At 39.3% G+C, this 26,731-nt stretch overlaps 1 protein-coding gene across 3 annotated transcripts in view; it reads right to left on the reverse strand.

Moving 5' to 3' along the window:
• Window positions 1–2,593: 2,593 nt before the first annotated feature.
• Window positions 2,594–26,731, reverse strand: part of NSMCE2 (NSE2 SUMO ligase component of SMC5/6 complex) — a 134,203-nt gene continuing 110,065 nt past the window's right edge. For all 3 annotated transcript variants that reach the window (XM_076329109.1, XM_076329111.1, XM_076329110.1), the window contains exons 5-7: window positions 6,601–6,701; window positions 6,189–6,295; window positions 2,594–2,971 (exon numbers count right to left, since the gene is read on the reverse strand). In XM_076329109.1, coding sequence (XP_076185224.1) covers window positions 2,812–2,971; window positions 6,189–6,295; window positions 6,601–6,701 — 368 coding nt within the window. In that variant the 3' untranslated portion in view covers window positions 2,594–2,811. The remainder of the gene's footprint in view (window positions 2,972–6,188; window positions 6,296–6,600; window positions 6,702–26,731) is intronic.

A 26,731-nucleotide genomic window follows, 5' to 3' on the forward strand; every position in this document is an offset into this window, starting at 1 on the left:
CTCATCGTACTAGGATTCCTTGGATGATTTAAACTATATGATACAGTTTAAATTCAGAAATGCCAAACATTTTGGGGAGAACTTCATTGATTTCAGTAAATCAGTAAAACAGGCAGTTTTCTCTAGCAGTTGAATCTATGCAGTGCATCACTGATTTTGATGGGACCCAAGAACTCTCGTCAGCAATCCTGACGTAAGTGCACGAGTATTTGTCTTTTTCTGGATAATATGGCTGTGGCCATATGAAAAGAGGTACCTCTGATGATAAAAGAAAGAAACCTACCTCTGTTTAAATACACAAGCCTCTTCACGTCATATGTGATTGTTATTAAAGCTAAGCAGGTAAGTGCTGCCAAAAATCAGTCCATTTCTTTCAGCTGAAGTCTGAGAAGGATTTCAGAATTTAGGCTGCCCCTGCCCTCGCTGTTCAGGCTCTTTGATTCACTGACGCTGCCTGGCTCAGGCTAGCAAAGGAGAGAAGGAAGATCATGTATTTTGAGGCAGGAATGTGAACATTCAAAAATACCTTTCCACTTAGAGTGGCAATAAGTGAGTGCTTGACTATTTGTTCTCTTCATTTAAAGTGTTGCTTCAGATTTGTTTGTTTTTTCTCCCAGCTGCATCATCGTAAGCAGGCAGTTCACATTATTACCTGTGGATTAGCCAACACAGAGACAGATTGAGTGCAGCTTCCACTAGGGCCAACAGCACTGCTATGGGTCAAGCCTCTCTCTTTAATGTATGACAACAAGGTGTAACCAAGACAGCAATCTCCCTTATAGCATTACTCATTGGAACATGAGGGTAATGACCGTATCAGGAACTGTAGCTATCTAAGGTTATACTGGCACAAACACGTAGCAAACCAAACCTGCTGCCACCAGTTTGTCGGTACGAATTAATCTGGGTATAATTTAGTATTTATAATATTATGTGTTATTGGAAGGCACACTCAAGCATCCAGACACCTACACTAACTAAATTTGAGGTGTGACACTGCGGCGATGTAAAATGTATGTACATCTTTGCATCCGAAAACTTGGGAGACTGATTACCACTAGGGATTGAATTAGATCCATGCGGACAACATTAATGCACCTCTGTCAGAAACTGCAGAGATTGTTTAACTACCACAAGTTTCTGAGTGTTCTGCTTATAAATGGCACTGGAGTAAATTTAACCACAAACTTAAAGATGAAACAAAAAGCTATGAACAGTTTAGGATATTCCCTCGTCGTCGTCCCCCCTTTTTTTTTTTTGACAAATGCTGTAGTTAACATCCTCCCTTGTGGTATTTAACTGAAAATCGGTGACCCATCTTAAAAACTATAGGTTTGAGACCTGAGAGGTCTTAAAAGGGACCTGATTTTTACACATAAAAATACAAACAAGTACGTACTGCTCAACTGCCCCCCAGTCTCAGCTATTTCAGCTGAGCTTCTACAGACAGAAACACCCATGATCACTGTTCAGTTTTGAAAAGCTGGAACTTTGGGGTTAGACCACGTTATGAAAATTACCCAGCTAATTCCCATGCAGTGTTTTGAACACAAAAGCTCAGTGCTAACGGTTCAGTTCCCTTTTTTAGCTATGAAATCAGCTTGCAGATTAATATTCTTCAATTACAAAATAACAATTTCAGTTTGAAGTGGTTTGCACTCTTAAGTGCAATTGGGGTTAATAATGGTCTACGAAAGGAAAGCTGTTAGCAAACAGTAACCCAGGGTGAAAAGCTTAGCATTTAGGTACCTTAGCTACATTTGACACTAAATGTCAGATTTTAAATTCAGAAAAATGACCTAGGAAAATACCATCTAACCCGCTAAGGATCCCAAAGCTCAAAGAAACCTATATTTTCTGCTTCACATATGCCAAGAGATAATTGCCACCTGACCACCAAGGCAGCTCCTTTTACCTATGGCTATTTCTAATTCATATATGTAGTGCCTTATCTGCTAGATGTGTTCAGATCAATTTAGGTAATAAATATGGAGTGTCACAAAGTTTAAGTCCTTTTTTGGATCTGTGCCCAAATGCATAGATATCTGAAGCTTATATAAAATGAGATTAACTGCTTTTCAGTTCAAGGCATGTGGTTACAATGTATTTGTATTATCTATAAATTAGTTATTGGAAAAGATTTGTAAATAATTGTAGTCTCCTAACCTACAGTATTAAGGTAAAGCCCCCTGGGACTTCCAAACGCAAAAAGCCTGAAATAAAAGCTTCTGAATCTCAAAAGAAAAGCATAAGTTAGGGCAGAGTGTTCAATAATTATAAGAACGAGGCCAAGATCCTCAAAGGTGAGTGGTAATTTTGTGTGTCCACACACAAGGTACAGATGTGCAGCCCTTCCTGCAAATTAAGCTCTATTAAAGCTTCTTGAGGTTTGTATTAAAACACGGACGTGGTCCCAAGCAGGGTATATGACTTGGGTAAATCCTTGGTCAGAGTACCCTACTCCGAGTATTCCCAGCAGTTACAGAGACAGTAACAGCACTATCTGCAATATTGAGCAAAGCACTCGCTATTACATGCCAGCAGAATCTGCATCTCTAATACACTGAAAAAATTAGCACACTGACAAGGAAGGTTAAATGCTGCAAAACACGTTTTATTTATCAAATGCAAGCTTTCAGAATTTCAGGAAAGTTAAAAAAAACAAGTTAAACTGGAATTCCTCATATTCGGCAGTTTAAAAAATGCTTTCAGTTACAGCTGAGACCTTCAACTTTGCCTATAAATGAAACACTTTAAATAACAATCAGTTACACAACCTACTTACAATCAGCAGCTTATCTCACAAGACCTCTAATAACAGATTTTCTTTGTGGCAGCAGCGTATCCAGCTGACTTCTCCAGTGTTGACCAGCTTTGTTTATTCTGACTGTCAATCGCTCTTTTAAGTGCTTCATCTGGCACAAGATCTGATCCTTTTACATCAGCATGGCTACAGCCAATTTTAGGGCATCTGTTAAAAAGAAGAGAGAGACTCCATTAAATTGGAAGAATTGTATTTGTCAGATATAGGCTTTTACATAACATCTGCTGGTTTATTGTATTTATCAGGGATTCATTCTCTCTGTCAGTTCGTTACCTCTTTTCCACTTCACCAGCTCTCTGGGGGGAAAAATAAATCCATTTGTCTAAACTGGTGGGAATCAACAGCTGAAGGAAGGAAGGAACACAGCAAGAGACGGAGCCTCTCACCTGTAGATCACTCTCTTGCTTCACGTACACAAGCTGCCTGCATCAGTAATTATACTAGCATTGCATAGACATCTTTCTGTGTTGCTTTCTCTCTTTGCAGTCCTCTACAAACTGCATGTAACTACCTCTTACCTTATTAATCTGCAGTGGAGAAGTATAATCTTCACTGATAGATAAATAGGGAAATTAATTTCTAGGGAAATAGATAAAAGAGAATGAGACCTGCAAAGGCTGACTGGTGAATCAGATTACCTCATTGGTGTAAAAATTTACCTGGCCTTTTATCAACTGAGAAAGCACAGAAAGGAGAGATGGGGTCAAATTAACAGCCTCTAAATGATAATCAAATACAAAATGTCTTACAACTACTTGAAACGGCCTGATAAAGACAGCAGGGTGAAAGATATTCAGGGACCAAAGGTCATTTTCCTTTGGCAGTGGCCCAAATATGCACAGATGGTACCTGTATTTAGAAATAACACTTTTCCTGAATTTTTCCTCTGTTAGGAGTGACTTTTGTCTGAGGCACTGAAGTTTTTTATGCTCAGTACTCATAGCTTTTATTGTCGACAGCTTACTGTGTTTGTCATGGATAAGTCACTTAATTGCTCCGTGCCTCAGTTTTCCCATTTATCACCGTATTAGAGCAATAGGTTGCCAGATTAATGAATAACAAGTGCTCAGAAAGCTTCCCACATTTCCTGTAAGCATAAAGTATTAGTATATCCTTACAGGCAGTGGAAAATAGTGAGCAAATTGAGACACATTAAGAGTTGCCTAAAGGAGTCTATGGTGAGTCTATCAGCACAAAACTGGTGGCTGTGCATACATCAGCTGAAGAGCTGACATTCAGCCAGTGCACTGCCAAGTGCATCAAAGGGATCCCATGGATTCAAACTGGAAAGTACGTGTGAGGAAACAGCCACTTCTGTAACTCTGGAGTGAGCAAGCAGCTTTGATTTCAGAGTCAGGATAGAAAGGATCTCCCTAACCACGACTCCACTCTATCAAGATACCTGCTTCCACTTGAATATTGCTGGCAGGAGCGCAGTCAAGTAGCAACACCATGAGAACGGGGTACTCAAATGGGGAACTTGGTGCATCAACTGGCCTGTCTTCCCACCACAGCAGACTATGGTTTTTCAAAACTGACTGCATTTTCATGAGAAAGGTTAAAATTACAGCAGGTCAGTGAGACTGGGCAGAGAAAACCAAGAAGTCTTTCTTAACTTAGTTACAGAGAAGCCGAGTTATTGCTGTGCTTGTGCTTTTCTAGCATACTGGAAAAACTACTGTAAAAATGGTAAGGTTGCAAGCTAAAAGCTCAAAATTAAGAACTGCCAGGGTTCAGACTGCACAAATAACTTCAGTTTGGGTGTAAGGTAGCTTTTAAAGCTAAATGTTGTACAGCTTACATGATTTTTTTTATTCTATATTTTCTCTAAGTCTTTAATTTCTTAAAAGGTAAAATAAAAATTCAATCATGTGACCCTATTAGTTTTTCAGCAGTGCTGAAACTTTTGATTCACCACAACAGTCTCTACTACCATGACATTTTCCTGATGGATTTAACAACACAGAGAATTATTTAGATATGAACATCCTAAATTCAGTTCTGTATTGCAGAAGGTGTTTTTGTTGTGGTTTTGGGCTGTTGAGCACGTTTTCTAGCCTGTCCCTATCCTCCAGGACACTCACTTTCTTCTCTCCAACTTGTGAGCGATTTCCCAACTCCCGTTCATTTTTCCAGCCAAGTTTCTGTCCATCCATGTTGCTGGTTTTGTTGTTATTCCCAGTATAATGCACCCACTCCACTTTTTCTCCCTGGACCTCTTAACACAGGCAAGGTACTTCTGTCTTGTTCTTCAAGCTGTCTTGACACTAAGGTAGTGGCTGAACATCCCAATCAATGCTTGATTTCATAGCAATGCTTTCCTGTAGCCAGGAAGGAGCGTGGAATAAAAAGTCCCTCTCCACCCTTGTATCCCCATGGCGGAGTATGTAGAGGCTATCAGAAATGCAAGAGCAACAGATGGAGGAAGTAAGCCGCCCATGGCATTATCTTTGGGGAAATTAGGTTGCTAGTCTCTGACAGACCTTCCTGAGCATGTGCAAACTGCACATTTATTAAAAGGTCCACAACTGGTAAGTTTCCATGAGGTCATCAACCCCAAAGCATGAGGCTCTAGCATATATGGTGTGAAAACAAATGTGAAATTAATGATGAAATGATATGTCCTCTAAATTTGCTCTAAAAAGTGTTTGAGCCCCTTTTCTTCTCTTTTTTTTTTGTTTTTAAATCAAAACCATCCTAAATTTGAAACTTACCAGGGAGAATTTCAGGTTTAAAAATTAAACTGTTACATCTTTTCATTCAAAGAAATATGTCCTGTGTGGAAAGTGGCAAGCTGCTTTGATGATATAAAGTAAGAATTATTTAATTGCATCATAGTAGGAACTGCACAATCCTGTCTGATCATTCTGAAACTCTGTACTACCTAAAAAGTTGTGGTTTAATATTTCTCACTTTAAAACTCATTTAAGTGTTTTAATATTTCTCAGTTGTATTGGAATATAACTGCAAAAGAGGGTGCACAGAAGAGACTTTTTTTTTCCATTAACTTCAGGGATTGCTAAATAAGCAGCGGGAACAAAATGAGCAACTAAATTTTAGGAAGATGAAGTTTCTCTTTGTTGTTCATGGCTATACGAAATCTCTTTGCTCCTGTTGTGCAGGTACCATGAGTAGCTGTAACTTCCCCACAGACTTCCTGAACATTTCCTTACATATTGTTTTCATTAAAAATAAAAGCTCCTTCACGTGTACAGTACTAATGAGGAGACTGTGACTTGGGCAGACACTGAGGTATTACTTCCTGCAGCCTTGCCAATCCAAATACATTTCCTAGAACAAGTGGAGTAAAATTCCACTTACACAGCAAAGCAAATAGCTTTTCCACACATTCTTGTTAGCTTACCGGACTTTTTTCTTTTGCTGCTTTCGAGTCTGGATAATTTTTAGAATGGCGTCTTCTTCATAAGTATGACCACAGACTTTGTTTCGAACTGGCCTCTTCATTTCCATCTGTAATCAGTAAGGTTTGATTTAAAGGAACTGATAATGCCCATGAAAATGCTTCTTATGAGATTTTACGTAAAACAGCAGGAAGCGTGTTTGCCATTCATACATGGCATTCCACTCAGATTACAGGGTCAGGTCCTGCATGACTTACGTGGGTTTTTTTCCCAAGCAATGTTGCTCTTCTCTGGTAATGCTTGTAATTTATACTGCCTGATTTTTAACAAGTATTGCAGATTTGTAATAAACAATCCAATGAAGAATATGAAATAACTATTTCTCAATCGATTCTAGTAGCAGTGATAGCATACCTGTGTAATAGGACAAATAAAGTTCATCTGACTCTGAGTCACAGCTATATCTTCATCGATTTGTTCAATGGCCTCATTATCATTATCTGACTGATGACAAACTGTAATGGGAAGCAAGACAATTTTCATTTAATATTTTAGTATAGATAGCCAATACTTAAAATAAGCAAATAAAATCCAGCATTTGCCAAGCATCTCACAGTGATATCTAAGATGCCACAACATATTTCTGTACCACTCCATGAACAAGATACTGCAAAAAATACCATACTATAGTCTGTTAGAAAATGTGGATTTTTAAATGGTAACCACTTTTTTGCGTGTGTGTGCATGTGGCTATTTATAGCTATATATAGCTAGAAAGGAGGGCTGGGAAGGAAAGCAAGCCGGCCTGAATATATCCAAAGCCTTTGGTATTCTCTGTTCAAGTTCACCAAAAACCAGTAACATGCAGGTGAGTCCCCAAAATCTAACAAAGGATGAGGTGGAGCTTTTGCAGATTTGGCAGTCCTACCCTGAAGATCAGTTTGTGTCTGAATGTCATAAACGGGCTTGCTATATAGCCTCTATACATAGTATATACTTTCAAAGGAATTTGTACTATTTATCATAATGCATCATTTGTAAAGTGATGCCGCTGTATTTTAACAAGACTATAATTAGTGAAAAACAAAAGCCAAGAAAGTTATTTGAGATGGACAATAGAAACGTTATTGAAGTAACCTTAAGGAGGAGGGGCAGAATGAAATACTGAAATCTCCCAGAAAGCACCTGGTAGCCCAATGCCAGGGAATGAGGGGCAGACAAGCAAGAAGAAATCCACCTTGAGCTAGAGAAGATGCAGGTCCCCACCTGTACCAGAAGAAGGCAAGGTGTAAGCAACTCTGCATACCCAGGGGCACGCCAGCCCAGAGTTCCACGCAGAAACTAATTAGCCAGAGTCAAAAGCTGAGACACAGGAGCAGCTAAGGAGGATATATATTACTAAGTATAACCTTAATAAATGTATAAATGTTGTTTTATCTTTTCTGAACTTTGGTCTGTTATTGTGAATTTAGGCTTTTAGTTGAATGCAATTGTTTAACTTTAAATCTTATCTGGTAATAATAGCAAACTTAACACCTGCCATAACTTTCCATCCCTTTGGGGTAGTTCTGCAATGTTTTTGCAGCAGTGCCCTGGGGTGTAGTCCTCAAGGTGTCCCAAGACGAACAGAACATTTTTCTCTCTAGCTGCACAAGCTAGTTTGCAATGTAGCAACACAGGGTTCGGAGAGGATTAAATCCTTCAGTGGCCCGTGTTGGCTTTGAGTGCCAAGGGGGCACTGAGAAACACAAGTGAACACAGAGGGTTTAGCGTTAATTCATGATTTGCCTTCTACAAAGTCTCAGCCTTGGTTCCCGTTGCTGCTATTGCACACTATCAGCCAATCTTTGCATCTTTGCATCCCTGGTATTCAGTCTTCCATATCTGTTAAGGACCAGTGTTTCCTAACTTATGGTCAGTCCTGCATGCCTGTATAATACCATCACCTTCCGGATGATAACAGCAGACATCAGCCTTGGAGCAATCACAGTCTCTCACACCCAGTCTAGACTGAGCACACTGCCATGTGAGCCAGCACATCTCTGGTTGAGGTACTCTTGGCATCGGTATTGCAGCCATCGCTCTACCACAGCACCTCTCGGTATGCCGGTTTTATTTGCATGTTTTTCCTTCCTCCTTAACAGAGCTTGCCCTTCTCTCCATCCCAATATACCAAGAGTTTTCCAAGCATTCAGGAATGTTTCTGACCCAGGTACTCCTGCAAATACTTAGGCAATACTCAGACAAGCATCAAGGGTATTTCTGTTTCTGTTACTAAGGCCTCATTCAATCAATAGGGTGTGGATGCAGGGGGAAAAGGAGCTCAGGTGTCCAATGTCAATAATAATTTTAACGCTTTCATCTCCAAGAATATTAACATACCTTTACCAGATACTGACCCCGTAACAGAAGTAAACACTTGCAAATTAGAAGGAAAAAGTGGGCACAATTTAACGGTAAATACTGAAACTGCAATGGTATAGACATCAGAAAAAGACTTGCATCAGTTACCAGTTTTCAGAAAAGAAAACCTGTCACATATTATTCTTAGATTGCTCATATGTAAGGTTTATTCTATCATAAACACATGGTATTTTGAAGAAAATACAACTTTGGGGGGAAAAAAGTGGGGTTTTTTAATGAAGCTTTTGAAATAAAAAGCAATGGGTGAAATCCCTCCAAGACAGCAAGGCTAAATGATATTGCAAATATTGGTAGGTGCCAGCTTTGGCATGGGCTGCTTTATTTAAATACCATACTGATTTTTTTCCTATGAGTAATGCCAACAAAGAACAAGAGATTCAGAATTTCCTTAAATTCATGTATCTTCAAACTTTGACATACTGCAGCTCTAATCTTTCTGCTGAAAACATCTAGAAACTCACATTTTTCTATGTTGTACTTTGTTTCAACTCATGAACTTGGCACGTAGTTCCAGTGTACCAGCACATCACGTCGGTCAATGAAGTTAGAACGCAGCAGTACTAGCAAGATCTAGGACAGGTGGTTGTTTACACAGGATGACTTTTTTTATCAATATGTAGATGCCAAGGAAGGTGGGTGAAGTTTTAAAACGTGGGGCTTGTGCCTGTGATTTTACTTTTAATGCTCAGCACTCCAAGTTAGGCATGTAAGTGGCCTCTTCTGGAAGAGTGTGCACCTCGCACAGCACCTTCTGACTTTGCTAAGGAGTCACCACTTCACTCATCACTTCTGTGTGCGCTTACTTAGGTACCAACACAAGAATTTAGGAGACTACGTTGAAGCATCCAAGTTTGAAAATATGAGCTCAAGCTTGAGTACTGGTGCTTGAGTCTCCACCCTGAAGGCCTCAGGTCTCTAAATTCTGTGAGCTAAATCACAAGCTGGATTTACCTCTTTCTCATACTGGCTTTGGAGGTGATTTAGATGCCTCATGTTTAATGGTTGAAATTCCATGAGTTGAGACCCACTCCTTGTAGGTGGGATATATTAATCTTCCTGGATTCAAATCATCCTCTTGCTGAAAGCTTATCTTAAACATTTCAGGTTGCACTTCATTTGCAATGATTTTGTATACAGTCTACCAGAGTGGGGCCCTGGTTTCAAGAGGTTATCACAGAACAAATGAATAATTATTTAAAATATTTCCTTTTCATGAGCAGCTAATATTTTAAATAATAAATATGCAAGACTGGGATGATGCAAGTGATACCTCAAATATGTCAATTGCAAATTAGCATAAATCAGATAAACCACCCACAGATTTGTTGTTATTGCTTGATGTTCTAGATTACAGGAGGAGAGAGGAAAATAACTTTTTTCAATTACAGTAAATTTTGCAGAGATTATGCAACACACACATACATCCCAAACTGGTCAGTAAGGTGCTCTAAACCATAGATCTGTTCCTGTAAACTCATATTGGAAGATGTTTTTATTAAGGTCAAAGGGATTTTTTACCAAATGAAATGTATAAAAGTTTGGAGGATCTAACTTGCAAGTCTGACTATTCTATAGAAAGAAGAAATAAAAACACTGGGTCATACATGTTTCAGCTAAGTCAGGTTACATTTTTGTAAAGTTGAGTTTTCCTTGCAAATTAAAACCAGATGCAGAAAACACTAAGTTATTGTTCCTGAAATTCAGATGTTGCCTTAAGTAACAGAAGTTACATCTATTTTGGTAGTCTAAGAGATTACATTTTAAGAGCCTTAAGAGTTTCTAGTTTTCCATTCCAGCCAATTGAAACCTGTTATGAGTATTAGTAACACATTTGCTATCTGGCTATCTCAGCAATGATGTTTACAGCTAATTAGTGCCCACTTTTCTAATAAAACTGCATTCTCATAAAGGTATCTATTTTTGGTAACACATCATAATGAATTTTGCAACTGCCAACTGTTTCTTACTTATTCAATTTTAATTAAAAGCTGGTAGTACTTTATATCTCTATCACTTTCATCTCTTGATAAAAATGTGATTAATATGCCTTAGCTCAGTTTTTACCTACTCTGCTGAGAGAGACTGAGAACTTTTAAGCCAACTTTTAAAAATAAGAAAACCATAGTGCAGAGATATTAACTGCTATATTGTGAATTGTATTAAGCATGGATAGTATACATACTAAAAAAGCATTAGAGGAAAGATCCTCTCCGTTGTCATTGTCACTTCTGTGACAGACAGACTGCTGTCTGCTCACTGCTTCCAGTGCCAACAATGTCCTCTACCCCATTCCTGTTTCTCTAACCTGGCCTTGAGTGAGTACGTATTGCAATGTAAACTTAATTGATTTCTTTCCTTTTGCGCTGCGCTGTTCTGCCTTCTCACCTGCCATCAGTCAGACACTAATCCCGGAAATCAAAGGGAACGTTAAGCATGCAGGATTGAGTCTCTGTAAGCCTGAGCCACTAGACAGACAAGGTCTTTGCTTGCAAGAGGGTCTATTGTACTGCTGACCCTATAGAAACAACAGCAACTCATCCAGGCTGGGAAAAATATCTTATCTCTGAGAGCTCCAAGAAATACACGAATGTTATGAGGGCAAGTCAAATGCCAAGTGTTCCTGCCAGGAGGACACAGAAGATAATGAAAGTTGGTGGAGGTGAAGGACATCATCACATCCAAGAGTTGTATTCTAAGTCAGAAGGAGTCTGGGGCACTGCTAGCACAGGGTGAGGAAGTTCCAAGGACAAGTCTAAAGGAGGGAATGAGCCCAAACACTGCTTTCCATGAAATGCACTGCTGAGACCACCATGGGCAATGCTTAAGAGTGTGTCAGCCTGCCCATTAGTGCTCTGAATTTGGGTTAGACTTCTGATCCGGAGAAGCAGACCAGAACAACTGTCCAGTGTCCTGCCCCCAGGATGGATCCACAGTAAATGCTGTAGAAGGAACGAAAGAAGAGGGGAAGCACAGAGTAATACCTTCCTGGCAAACTTTCCCAGTCTCTAGCAATTTGTGGCCAAGGACTTCCTGAGTCAGAGGTAATATCTTTGTACTTAATAAGCCCTAGAGTTTTCCTCCAATGAATTTGTCCAAACTTGGAGAGGGGAATTTGGGCCTGGACTTTTCAGCTTGATTAGAGACAGTTATCTTTGCTAGAAAGGTTAGCAACAGTTTAATTTTCCTTGAAACTTACCGCAGAGGCTGCAGGTTACAGTTTAATTTGATTTTTAAGAGGGAAAATAAGGTGTGCAAGCTACAGCTGCAGTCAAACAGTTCAAAGGCTTTCTGCTTTTGCCAGAGGCATGCGATAGTTTAATTTGCCAACCAAGCCAAACTAGGCTTTGCATTAAAGTACATTACAATTTGATTACTTGCTGGTGTTGCAATACACAAGTTGATCTAAGGAAGGTGGCCTCTAACATGTTGCTCCAGATTGCAATTGCAAATCTACTTGCTCCTGCCCAGGCCAAGCAATTTGCTGATAATTTACCAACAAGTCCCTTGCATGTGCCCTGTTTTAAACATACTTGTCTAAGAAGTACATAGACATGCATTTGGTCAATCCAAAATAAAATTACAATCCTGTAAATGTAAGCCATTCTGATTTTCCTGGAGTGTGAAAGACAAATTAGATGAACAAATTAGCAAATTGTTAGTTCCTTTACATAATAAGAGTGGGGAAGGAAAGGACAGTATCCTGCACTAAGCAACAATCCTCTAAAAAACTCCTGTAATGCCATCAAATTTTCAGCACTTGCATATTTTAGAGCATTTTATCCCACTAAGCTACAGGCCTTTTAAAATACACTATTCCAAATGGAAAGACCGTTCCCATTTTGTCCTTTCACTACAGAGTAGAGCTGGTTGATGCCAGTTTTCCAGAATGACCTTAAAATGAAGAGAGACTATGATTTGATGGAAATGTTATGCGACACTTCGTTACAGAAACGTAAGTGAAGCAGATGGAAAGACACCTGAAGCTAGATATAATTTGCTGTTTAATGTATTAATAAATAAAACGTCACTACAAATTCCACCTAGAAAAAAAACAAAACAAACTCCAGAGGTGCCCTGTGAAACCTTCAACTCATACGCTATTTGATGTGAGAAGTAAGACATCATCTTTGCCTTTAGATTTTGGGAAATTCAGACTGTTGTGCAGTTGCAGCTGTGTCCCTAGAAATGTGAACAGAAAAGATATCTTTGATTATAAACCACGCAACTCGAACAGTTTGGTAGGCAAACACACAGAGGCAGCTTTCTTGCTCCCTCTGTTATTGCAAACAAACATGAGAAATCCACACTTCAAAGTCCGTGGATGACATTTCAAACAGCAGTTTCCTCATCACTGCAGTCTGGACTAGATCTGAAGAAGCTCCTGGGGGAAATGAAGCTTACCTAAAAAGATGTCATGAAGGCTCATCAGTAAGCTCAGAGGAGCCACTATTTCTGGAAAATCTAAGAAGGCCATATTCTTCCATCTTAACTACCATCTCCCACAATGGCATGCAAACTTAAGAAGCAAGTTAAACACCAAAGGCTTGCTGAAAATAAACCTAACTGATAAACAGATTACTTAAATGACCAGGAAACTCTAGGTCTACATGAAAGTGTGCCAGGCATGCGACAATAGTGCAAAAGTGTCAGGGATGCCACAGTACAAGCAAAGCAAGACAAAAACTGGAATATCTTACGAGGAAAAAATGTATCAGACGCAAGCTACTAAATTGCAAATATATGTAAACATTTTTATTACTTGGATTTTCTCCTGGTCTTCAGAAGAAAAAAGGTTGAACAATCGCTGCTTCATACAGTATACTGTATAAAGGCAATTTCCATGCTTAGAGAGCATCATTTCATATATCAGAGATTAGAAGAATATCACACACATTGAAAAAGTGAAGAAATTCACTCTAGACACATGAAAGAAAAAGTTGCAAAAGATGCAACCAGAAAAAAAAAAAAGGCCTACCATTTCATTAGAAGATGAACCACTTTCCATTACTAACATTGTGGTCAGAATCTGGAATGTCACTGATGCAATGCTAACCATCAAATGACATGAACATGTAGGGCTTGCCTACACAAGGAAGCTGTTGCAAAATAAGCGAGGGTGTGAATGTAGAATGCATTAGCTACTTGGCATTAACTCACTGTGTGGCATCTCTTATTCTGCACTAGGAGTGCCTTTTGGCTGTTTAGCCTAATCCACTTCCACAGTGGACTCGAGAAAGGCACTGTTAATGCTGGACAGGAGTAGTGAGAGGAAAGCCGTCAGTATTGACAGCAGTTTGGAGCCACATCCATTTATGCATGAGTCTTTAGCAGTCCTTGGATGGTCTGTTCTGTAAATTTAATTCAAATTCTCTCAGAGCAATCCATGCCAAATATTCTCTACATATTAGCTCACAAGCAGAAACCACGTCTACGACATCTCTGAACAAAAAGTAACGTCATGTATCTTGTAACCTATATGGTTGGAGGTCACTTTGCCCATTTCAGTATGTCCTTTGTGCATTCTTGTAGTCATTCGCTTCTGAAAAGCTGAACTGGTGACAGTTTTTCAGGTGGAGCAAGCTTCTGCTAGAAAACACACCTGGACAGAACTGTTCCAGGGTAACAGAGGGGCAGGAAACAAAAAGAGCAGTGATCAGGCAAGCGGACCAGGCAGCATAGCTTCCTAGCAGTCCATCCAACAGGGTGCTCTGGAACTAGTGAGCAGAAAAGCCCCTAGCTAGCCCAAATGACCACACCCCTAGAAGATTATCATTCTGATTATCATTTCAGTCCATCTCTTCACGTTCTCCTCAAAAGACTTTTTGCCAAAGACTTCACTGTATTTCTTTCCTCAGCAGCTCTGTTGAAAAACATCTTTAAAAAGTCACCAAAATAATGCCCCCGGCCCCAGTGTCAGATGCGTGTAGTTTGCCATGTGTTGGGGCATCGGTAGGAATTTTTATGAAGCATAGGGTGAGAGGGCATGAAGTTATAATCCCTGAATATTAACCTGTTGATTTTGTGATTGGTGAGGACGGCACCGACTCAGCAGCTGTCCGAAACTGCAGAGAGAACACAGGAAAGGGCAATCTCTCACCTTTGGGAATCAGCAGGTTTGTAGTACAGGAAACCAGCTCCACTGCCTCCTTCACCCAAGGAAGCTGGAGAGACAGATCTGTCTCTCTTTACCAAGAAAAAACAGATGTACTATATTGCTCTTGAATAAAGACATGAGTACAAATAAGAACAGGTGAAACTGAAATGGTGGGGACAAAATATTCTTTTCTCCACCCCCTAAAGCCCCATGTTGAAACACTTGAAAGAAACTTTTAGGTGAGATATTTTATTTCAAAATTAATATTAATGAAGAGAGCAACAGCTGCAATTCTGTTCTTAGTGATGCATTTCAATCCTTCAGAGTGCTTTGTAAAACTCTTTACTACTTCAGAAATGAATTTACTTCATTTAGAAATATATAACATCAAGTGATTACAACTCAATGTGCAGTGAAGCACTATATATATCCGCACAACTTACTGTAGTTATATTAAGTTATATTATTATACTTAAGATGTATAAAGAGAGAAGTTGTGTTCATTTCCCAAGCTCTTACTATAGAAATGAATTTCTTCTGTATTTTACATATAAACTTAACCACTCCAGTTATTCTGAATTCTGCAGCTTTGCACTGCCTGAAATGCCTCTGCTGAAATGGCCTCTGGGATGGGCAAGAAGACTCAGCCGCCTGCATGTCATGGTCATTACTCCAGCACCATCTTGGAGCTTGTCCCTGCTGCAGTCACTGCTCCGGGCACTGGCTGGGCAGCCGCTCAGGGCTGCATCTCCCCTCTGATCCTGTCTTTGGTCACCAGCCTGCGGCCCCAACAACCTCCTCAGAAGAGGAGTTTTCCTAAAGCAATGAATCATTTGTGGAAGTAATAACACCAAATTCCTTCTTCTCTTGAACACAAAGCACTATAAAAATGTCAGTTTTACTACCATGACCATTTCACTGGTGGAAAACTGAGGCACAGGGCAGGAATATGTCCAGAGCCACTAGCACATTTTGTATGCTAGACTTTTGTCTTTCCCAATAGACCACACTGCCTTCCCCCTGAGTAACTAAGGCTATGAGCAGTTTCCAAATACGTTCTTAGGGAATGCATCAGTTCCATGCTAAAAGCAAAAAATACAATACAGAAACCAGTATCTTCTAGTAATTGCACGATATCTTGTTTATTTTGAGAAAACTAACACTTGCACTGAAGAACACATCATCATTTTCTGGTAAGTCATATTTATAAAATAGTGCTTCTTTGCTAAACTACATAAGAAAAGGAAAAAATCAACATTTAATATCATATCGAAACAAGAAATAAAACTCACAGGTGTTTTTTTTTAAAGAGGAACTTACAGATCTGCCATTGCTCAATCGTAAAACTGCAAGGTTTTCATTTAGGTTAAGGCAGAGTGACATATTACATGTGTGTGTACTAAGACATTCTGCATAAACTACGCTGTGCACACTGAGCAGATCTTCACTATAATAATCCTCGATAAGCTGTTTCCTAAAAGAAATGTTGCTAATCCCAATTTATACAGCATCCTCCAAAACAATGTCATGGGGGGCTTGTGCAGCTAAACATAATACTATCATCAGTTAGGAACAGCTGAACAGTTATTTTTCTCAGTCCTGTGATGTAAGATTAGGCTTCATGAATGGCAGTCAGTAGAAAAAATCTAACGCTAAAGCCCTGAGCTATAAATACTCATGGATTATAACTGCAGCAGTCTAGTAGCTTCTGATGGCAATTAGCAGTTAATTTTAAATCTGATCGATATTTATTTTAAATCTCTTTCTGCAGATTCTCATTTGCTGGGAGTATAACTGGCAGAGTGCATCTTCATTAATGCTCCATGCATCAGAAAATCATTACCATTCTATAGGTGTCATTTATGTAGCAACACATGCATTTCAGACTTCACCTTGACATTTTTGCATGGTACAGGTAATAGACAATCTGGAAATGACTGTGCTTTGTGGCAAATGTGCTGGGAAGATTGTGAGGGGCTTAACTAAGATCAAGCACAAGACAAAGTCTTTTAAACCCTCAAGGTCTCTCTATGTCTACACTTTCCTCTCCAGATGAGGTAGTGAAGTGGGACAGAGAAAGGACTTGAACACCCTCAGCACAGATGCACACAGCAGCAGAAACAAGAATGGCTAAGCAGGACAAGCAGAGCAAGGGAAGTTAACGTCAAATTGATGGGACAGCAGTTGCAGTGTCACTTGTGCTTCATAATAAGGATAACGAGCACATAGCTAAATCACATGGCATTCTGCACAGTCTTCATCTTTCTAGCAAAGCAGTTAACGTTATGCTCGCTATTTCAATCTTGTAGTTATTACCAGGATGGAGTAACATTATAGTTGTCCTCTTAAGAACTATTAACTTCCCTTGCACTCTTTGGCTGGCACATCAGCTCTTGCAGAAACACATACAATCCCTACATGTATACTGAGAAAGATCAAGATTTTATATCTCGAAATATACAGCTTAATATAAGTGAAACAATCAAACTGCACTAATTAAGGAAGGAAAACAAAACTGCATACAACAGAGCTACACTGAAGAATCACCATTTCAAAACAATGAAGGCACAGCCTGTTTTTGTCAATGCTCCTTTCACATCAGAAATCAAGCACAGCCCTGCAACCCAGAATTTAGCTTAGGTCAGTGTTACTGAGACTCTGGTTTGTACAGGTAATTAAGATTCCTCCTCTTCTACACATTTGGCTACAGCTAGCAAAAATATGTGGGAATTGGGTTCAGTGACTGGAAGGAATGGAAAACCTTTAAGGAGAGACTCAATATATAAAGGGGGATCATAAGAAAGATGGAGAGAGGCTTTTTACCAGGGCCTGCGGTGACAGGACAAGGGGAAATGGTTTTAAACTGAAAGAGGGTAGATTTAGACTGGGTGTGAGGAAGACATTCTTTACTATGAGGGTGGTGAGACACTGGAACAGAGAAGCTGTGGATGCCCCATCCCTGGAAGTGTTGGACGGGGCTTTGAGCAACCTGATCTAGTGGAAGATGTCCCTGCCACGGCAGGGGGGGCTGGACTAGATGATCTTTGAAGGTCCCTTCCAACCCAAACCATTCTATAATATTTCCCTGATTCCAAGCTTTTATTTGCAGATACCAGCACTGGCAGTTACAGCTCCTTGGGATCAAATACTACCTTGATATGGCATGCATGCCAATACTAGAAAATGTAACACGATTCAGGAAATTATTTGTTAGATTAAGAAGCTGAAAAGCACTTTTAGTGAAGACCATAAAGGGACTATATCCTTAAAAAAATGCAACAATAGAAAATGCTAGTCACAGACAAATGACACAGTTAAGCTCTCCCCATGACAAAACACACTCAGCCTTAACTGAAAAACTGCTGCAACCATACACTTCCTAGAGGTGTCCTGCTAGTTTTTTCATTGCAAAGCTGGTCATGGTACAGCATCCTATTTCATATCAAGGAAAACATATAAAGTATCAAAAGGGCTCTTCAGGGGCACATACTTGAATAACAAATAATTCTAGCCAGGGAGTATAGGGGAATCTAGAAAACAGCAGAGTTGCATGCTGATTTTGTAAACATAAGAAATGATCGCTTCAAAACTTTCAGCTGCTTGAGGTGCTGTCCACCCATATATGACAAACCTAACAGGGAAGAGTCACCGTGTTAGTGACACCCACAGGTATGTGGAAAGGGCAGTCATTTAGCAGTAAGCAGAGTTCCTTGGGAAGTGACAGTCTTTGCAATCACGCATTCCTGGGTTACTACATTTGGCCTCTGGCTTGTACAGCACAGAGCTTGAAACCAGGAGCTCCATTATCACTGACAATGCTGATCTGGAATTTCAGGAATGGGTTGTAGTGAGTCCCGGGAAGCAAACAGCATCTATGAAGCGAAGAAGCACTCTATACCTTTGCCAACAGAGAATGTTATGTTGCTCTGAGATGTTGCAAGAGCATGCAAGCAGTGTAGGAAAAGTGCAAACAGAGCTGGTGCAGTAGGAATTTACCATGGGGGGCAGGAAGGCATATGGAATTCCACACCACTCAGTGCCTGAAAATATTCTTCAGAAAATCATTAAACAATTTGACTGCATGCAGCTAAAGGATAACAAGGTAGTAAGAGGCAGTCAATATGTTTCTTGCCAGATCAAATCATGCGAAACTGATCTAACCTGCTTCTCTCATAGATTAACTGTCCCTACTGGACAAGAGAAGTCAGCTAACATATATATATATATTGATTTTAAATACAGCTTTTGATGTTCTCCAGATGACATTCTCCCTAGCAAACTAAAGAAATTAGTATAGATCTTCACCCAGATCTGAGAAACAACACAATAATTAAGCCTTCTCCTGATTACAGTTTCTTTTTTTCTAAAACAGATCACTGGTGTAACAATCATTACAGTAATGCCTAAAAACCATAATAGAGATCAAACAAGATTGTACAAGGCACTATACACATTCATGAAAAGACAATTTCTAGCATTGCAGAGCTACAGTCTAAACAATCAGGACAGACAAGGAAAATATCTTACCAGCACTGTCAGAGATGGGAAACTGAGGCAGAAAAAGATTAAGAGCCCGATTTTCAAAGGAGCTCAGCATATTTGTTGCTGACCTCGCTTGAAATTCTGGCCATAATCAACATCATGGAAATCACTAGATATTGAGCTCCTTTGAAAATCAAACTTCAATATGAAAATTTGGCCCAGAGGTCTTTTGAAAATCTACATCAAGAGGCTTACCCAAGGTCACCCAGGAAGTCGGTGGCAGGGCTGGGAACTGAACTTACATCTTCTGACTCCCACTCTGGTGCATAACTAATGTCGCTCTGTGTTCTGTTTTAATTAGCTATGGGGAGATCTCAAACCAGAGAACGCTTTTGAAATGAAAGAAAAGAAAACCCTCGCAAGTACATTCAGTTTCCTTTCAGAAGCATCAGCACAATGGGCTACCAGCAACTCACAAGCAGTAGGGATTTCTAGCTTCTTTAACAAGCTTCTGTTTTCCTTGGAGAAGATAAATTGTTTGCTGTTTACTTCTCATTTATAAAGGGATTCATTGGAGAACTGTTCATTTTTCCTCTAATAATATTTTTTTTGACTTGCACTATGCATCTGACCCATACAAATATTTTTCCAGTGACAAATGAGGATAGAAAAAGGAAGCCTGCAGAGTGCAAAGGCTCCTAAGGATTAGTAGACAACCTCTGGGGCAAGGAGTGGAGACTTATGCTATTGCTTATTATTACTACATTTTCCCCTAGGTAGAGAGAGTTGTTTGAAGTGGTTTCCTTGCTAATGCAGTGGCAGAGCAAACTATTTACTTTGCATGTATATGTGGTTGTTTCAGTACATCTCTTGCTGTTCCTGTGGAACACCTAAGATGCACTATTTTCAGCAGTCCACAAGTTCTTTCTGGAACATCTAGATTCTCCAAATTTTCCCTGGCTTTGGCAGCATCCGTAGGTCTCTAAGCATCTTCCCTGACAAGTCTTTGTTGGAGAACTACTGCAGCCATCTCAAGAACAACAAAATACAGAAAATTATAACCAAGGTGGAAAACAAGCCAAAGCTATAGTAGGCATCTGTAGCAGCTTCTTTTAGCCCAACGCACTTTGCTAAAACCTAGATGTGGCATTATTTTGTCAAAGACAGAATAATAGGTTAGTATTTCTATTCATATTTTTGCCATCAAAAGCTTTAGCCTACTTTCCTGTAAAAGACTAAGCAGGTTGATATGTCAGAATAGCTCTTCAAAAGGAGGAGCAGGTCATTTCCTCAGCTCTCTGACCCCTCATGCTGTCTGTGATCACAGGGGACTTCTGAATTCACTTTGTTGTACACTGGGAATCTCACTGATAAAAGCCGATGAGAATTTTGCCCAGTTTTCCTCAGACAGAAAGCTACTTGGTACATAGAAATGGAAATTCTGGCTCATGCTGATGACTGGAGATTTCATAAAAGAGGAGCTGCTGGGTTCATTATTCCCAGATTTCTGTCAAAAGTAGAAAAATGGCTTTCTTTCCTGTTTCCAACTTTCAGTCTCCTTGTACCTCTTTAGTGCTATTTTCAAATCTGCTGCCTACTTTGGGGTATGTTTCTCTTGGGCTCAGAACAGTATCTTACTTCTTTGTCAAAAGCACCTTCCACTTTTCTTCTTCATAATTTTCACTGCTACAAGTTCATGTGTCCAGCTGCAAAGCTGTGTAAGTTTAAAAACAACTTTATCTAGAAAAGCCAAGAAACACTTCACTGAAGACAAAACATAATAGGTATGTGAAGCAAACAGCTGGTGGAGTGAGAGAGATGGTGTAAAAGCAGCATGTTTGTTTCTACAGATTAGCTGGGCGTACAGTTTCTACTTATAGAGCATTTTTAGTTTCTTTTAACCAGTAAGAAGATATTATTAGCTTTAGTTTAGCACTGGTTCAGGGATTACTAGTGTTTCTACAATGGAAGTCATTAAAGCGGGGGTTTGAGGGAAGGCAAATTTCTTTTACAGGGCTCCCTTCCTTCTGGACAGTGTTTCTCATGTAAGGGATGGCACAAGAAAAAGCAAAGGGACGCTTGGGGGAAAATAAGTGAAGCTGACAATTGAGGTCGGCAGCGCTGCCCAAGCAGAGGGGAAGTGGGTGCGCATCAAGTCGCACAGTGCGCAGCTGGGTGCGGCAGCAGTCTGAAGGTCCTCACGGGTAAAGCATTCCCAGAGCCTACTCCTCCAAGAGTCCTATCTGTCAGGTTCTTTTTTTCCATCTTATCTGTCTCTTGTTTCGCTCCACACCCTCCTTTTCTTGTATGGCTTTTTCATTGTCTTGTCTCACTTATCTTGGATCGTAAGCATTCTGGGGCAGGGAACGCATCTTTATATAGTAAAGAGGCAGTGTTTTTATGGTACTATATGCATAATTAATAATAATTCATTCAGTATATAAAGTGAAACTTCTCAAATAAGCATTAAAAATCAGTTGTCTAGAAGAGGGGATCTCTTCAGTTAATGAAAAACATTACTGAAAATCTTGGGGTTAACCTTAAAGTGTATGCTTAAAACAAACCACGACCACTGTTAAACATGCAGGTTGCACATGTTCTGGAATGCTGATTGGGCAGGCTTATGTGGGATCATCCAACACCTTTGCAAGCTGATGAATCTGAGTAATTAAGCTCTCCCTCATTACAGGTCTCCAAAGCACGTTAATCAGGTCTCCACAAGAGTAAAGTTCACTCTGAAGGCAAGAATACATCTTTGACTAATTTGGTGTTTTGATCAGCTGGATTTGGTAAACTGAGGCTGCATTTGAGATATCAGTATTGACAATATACAATATTATATGCTGCCATATGTTACGCATTCTGCAATAAGTTATTGCATACTGACCATAGATCTACTGCAATAGAACTTACAATGTACATTATCTTACTCTATCTCTTTTCATTTTTGACAAGTGTGCATTTCTAAGGACCTTATGAAATACTTTCTCCTCTTCCAATAAAATCACAAGTGGAGTGGTTTGTTTTGGGGTTTTTTTTAGCTAGGGAATTTGACTCTATATTATGATCCTGACCACGAAATGAGCTCCACAAGGGCAGTACCAGCAGGCTTGTCAATTGTGTTGAACAGCCATCTTGTAGTCCCTAAGCTCACTGAAGGATGGAAATCCCTCTTTACATATGCTGCTGTCATGGCTAACATCTTGAGAAGAATTTTGTCTAGTCTGTTGATCACACAAAATTTAGAATTTAAGTAACACTTCGACAAAGCATATCCATGCATGAAAAATCAAATACAATTACAAGTATCAAATAATACAAAAATGCTTTTTAAGATGTAGGGAAAATTTTATTTGGAAGACCATAATTAGAATCCTGCTCACACTGATCTAAAACCCTGAAAAAGGTACAGAAATCAGGCAGTGTTAACATACTAAAACTGGTATAAACCAGTAGCATTAGCACCACCCCACTACACTCTTGCTTTAATCCTGCAAACTTGTCTGCCATAGGTAGCCACAGGCATCTTTTCTAATATGCAACATCGTAAAGATCTAGTTATTGGATGCTTGAACATTTAAAGTGGGTTGAGCATTATAATATTGTTAAAACAAGTTTCTAACTGAAATCTTAGTTAGCAGTAAAACATCACACATTTCTTTCCAAAAGGAATTAACTATCTTGAGATAATGCACAGCTCTAATGCTATATGTAAAATTTTTTGAGGCAGAGCACTTAACCAATATCAGCAACTTATACTCAAATATGATTTGAAATGATGAAAACTTCCTTATCAGAGGCCAACATCAGATTTAATCCATTGAGCAATACTTGTGATTAGTACACAAATAGATGGGTGGAAATGCAGAGTTATTAACATTTGAGAAATTAGGAAACCTTATAATCAAAACAGTATTTTACAAATTTATTTAAATACAGAAGAGGAATATGTTCAGGCAGGTCTTCTATTTCAGACATTTGATTTCCCTTTGAAACTTAAAAAAAAGAAGAAGCAAAAGAAGACGACAGACATGCCAATGGCTGAATGGGTGGGTGGGTCTTCCTGTGAAGTGAATCATACTTTTCATTCAGTTTTATGAAAGTCTTGCTTCAAGCATGCTTATAATTACTATTTGTTGCAATGGCACACCAGTCTGCCATGCAGTACAGTTTACAAGGATTTGCTAGTTTTCTGAGGGTGCAAATCTCTTTTGGGGACACAAACTGCAATGTGGGTCCTTTCCTCAGCACGCACTTGTGGGCTGGGAGAGCTGATAAAGAAATTTCAGTATAGGATGGTCAGGAAGGTTCTGTTGTAATAGCCCGAATTGCTAATTGCAGATGTATAGCAGTCATCAGTATAGACTGAGATAACTATCTAAATCCTGTGGCCAAAGTCAGCTCTGCATCAGAAGCTGTTACTACAAGGACATGCAAAACAAGCCAGATTATGGCCTGTCTTTGTCAGTCTTGACGTTTGACTATTAATCAAGACTTTCTATTAATGCCTTGCTTAGGTACCTGCTATGTTAAATTAAAAGTGATTCTTTTATGGGTGATTCCACCAAAGGTGCCCAGCCAACTGTGTTGGCAGAGAGCACCAAGCTAGGTGTTGAAGAGTTTTATATAGTGCTTCAGGAAAGTCAGCTAACCAGCAAAGGGATCTACAACTACCACCGACCTTGAAACTGCTAAAGATACCACACAGCACACGCTGATGACAGCACTTCAGATCTCTCATATTTGGGAGTTTGGAGCTTTATTTCACAAAAGCCTCCTACCACCAGAGATTTAGAGTTCTAAGGCTTCTCTGAAGTTCAAAGCTCTTTCTTTCAAAATGATAGCAGACAATATTGTTTCTTTCAAAATATGTCAGGAAGAGAAAGCAATAGCACCACTCTTTCCCTTTCTTTCAATAACTAAGAAGATAGAAAAAAAGTCCAGTTATTCTTGGGTAGCTTGCAGCCCTACTAAGGAAAAAGCAGGGGGCCACTCTGACATCTTCTGCTGAAGCTGGATCACTGTGCAGTTGGAGCAATGGGCTGCAAACGAGAGCCAAAAATCCAGAGCATGATTTTGCAGCTCCAACAGCAGGGCATTCAACTGGGAGGGAAAAAGTTTCGAGCTTCTCGCTTAGCTCCCTGGGTTATTTCTAGTATCTGTTCACATGCTGCCTAATGTAAAATGCAGTCCTCAGTATCTTGAGAGCAGTACCACTGCCAACACCTAGCTGCATGCCCCAACCACCAAAAAGGAAAAATGTTACTTTTTGCTTGGTTTCCTCCTGCCACCCCTACTCTTTTTGAAGAGAAGAGGAAGACAGGGGTCTACACTCAAATAAACAAATGCAGTGTCTCAGTTCAGGCTTTTCAACTGCTCACTGGAGACATGGAAGTGACTCTCACAGGAACAGCATATAGCACAACATACTAGCTCCTGCCCTGAACAAGGTACCTGTGTCTAAAGGAGAGACGCTTTCATCTCCATGTAGCAGTCCAGATCACTTAGGTGTTCTAAGTATTCTGCTGCTTAAGCTTGTTATGTGTTGTAAATCCTATCCTTAAAGGTCTGTTTTCATTCATTGTACAGAACGTGTAGGCGCCTAACAGCGTTAGGCATTCTACTACATCACTTGGTCTTCTGATGTTTTTAAGAAACATATATCTAAATCTACAAATGTCTCCCCAACCACTCTTACTTTTTCATCTGACTCTTTCAGGATCTAAATCTTTAATGGACTTCATGGAGTCTATGGCACATCTCTCTTTTAGCATAGATTTGTGTATTGCATGGCAATCTCATTTAAAGTGCAGATTTTGTGTGCTCATTACAATGAAAAAAAGAATGAGGGGAAAAATAATAACAAAAAAGCTTATAATCCAAAACTACACTTGCTTAGAAACTAATTGTGGAAAATATCCAACAGCTGAGCTATAGCGAACATTTTTTACTGTGTTGACTGATTCATACAATTATCCTTTTTTCCTTTCTGCAACTACAAATACTGGAACATACTTATTAAAAAAGATTTTTTCCTTTTTCAGGTTATCTGTGTTTTATATACTCAAAATATATAAGCCATTTAATGTAAAGCTTTAATCACTGTCTCCTTTTAGGCTGCTTCGTTAGTATGCAAACAATGATAGATCCTTTAGAGGTAGCCTGGAAAACCCCCCAAACCTTTCACGGACTATATTTACAGAACTCTACTAATTTATCATTTCTGTGTCATACAGACAATTAGTATCTTTTATTTTGTCACTATACTTTTATCAGTGAGTGACCTCAACCACTCACATAGCTTCAACTACTATCTACAGTTCATACATGTCTTTCCTTTTCTAACCTCACTCTTTTCAGCTGGTCCTGTATCTCAACCCATCTCTCTCCCATCTCATTTCACATACCTCAACACTGAGATCAACATAGAAAGGGCTGAAATACACATACACACAGCATACACATACTCACTTTGACAAAGCCAACATCTGTGTCTCTCAACTTTTTCTCTCAACTGATGACAAAACTAATGGGAAAAGGGAAATAAAGATGAGAGATACTGTTCAACAAGCAAATATGGAATATAAACTCATTAGAGTCAGAAGATTAAAAAAAGTGTGTAAATAGAAAACCTGTAAGAAAAAGAAAAGTATCTGTAAAAACAGAAAACCTATAGAAGACCAACACCTTGAAATTTGTCTCACATACTATTTGCAAACTGATTTTTAGGCACCTGAAGAAAAACATCCTGATTCTCAAGGTGCTCATTATGCATAACTCCTTTCCCCTGGGCCTCAGTGTTTCTAAGAAATCAGGACACCTACTCACATGTCTAAACACCGGGTCAGTTTATGCCAGTAAATGCCATAACAGTGAATCGGCATCTCTTCTAAGAAACGGTATTGCTAGTTACCTCATGCACTGAATGAAACCTTATGTTAAAACTGGCCTTCAGATTAGAACATTAGTAATCTAGAAGCTCAAAAGTATCTATCCATACATTACTTTTCTGTCTTCATACAAAATGTTCCAACAAAAGTAATTCTTTATCCACACATGAATGCAATATTTACACAGGAGGAACACAAAGTCTGCTACCAAAAGACCTTCTTTACTTTCCAGAAGTACACATTTTCTCTAGCACAAAACAAATCCCTTTGTGCTTATTTTTTTGGGCAACAAATAAACACAAAGACTATAAAATAGCACTATTCTCCAAAGACATAATGAAGTCATACATGTCATTAAAGTTCAGTCAATCTGCTTGAAATCCTCTAAGGCAAATACATCCAAGGTTAACGCAGTCAGTTCTGCTCTTCTACTGATTAGATGACTTGATCTCCTCTGAGAAATGTAGATTTGACCTTCAAATTCTGCAAGTAACTAGGAATTTCAAATTAAGCATATGTAGCTAGTTTTTGACACCAAGAAATCTTTTCCACCTTTTCAGTAAGGTAGCTGAGCAGAATGAAACAGACCCCCAATCCTGCCTTTGTGTTTTCCCAACAGCAATTTTCAGTTATTTAAGTAGCTTTTAAAGCACCT

Source organism: Aptenodytes patagonicus, chromosome 2 (assembly GCF_965638725.1).
Source record: "Aptenodytes patagonicus chromosome 2, bAptPat1.pri.cur, whole genome shotgun sequence".
Classification (NCBI taxonomy): Eukaryota; Metazoa; Chordata; class Aves; order Sphenisciformes; family Spheniscidae; genus Aptenodytes; species Aptenodytes patagonicus.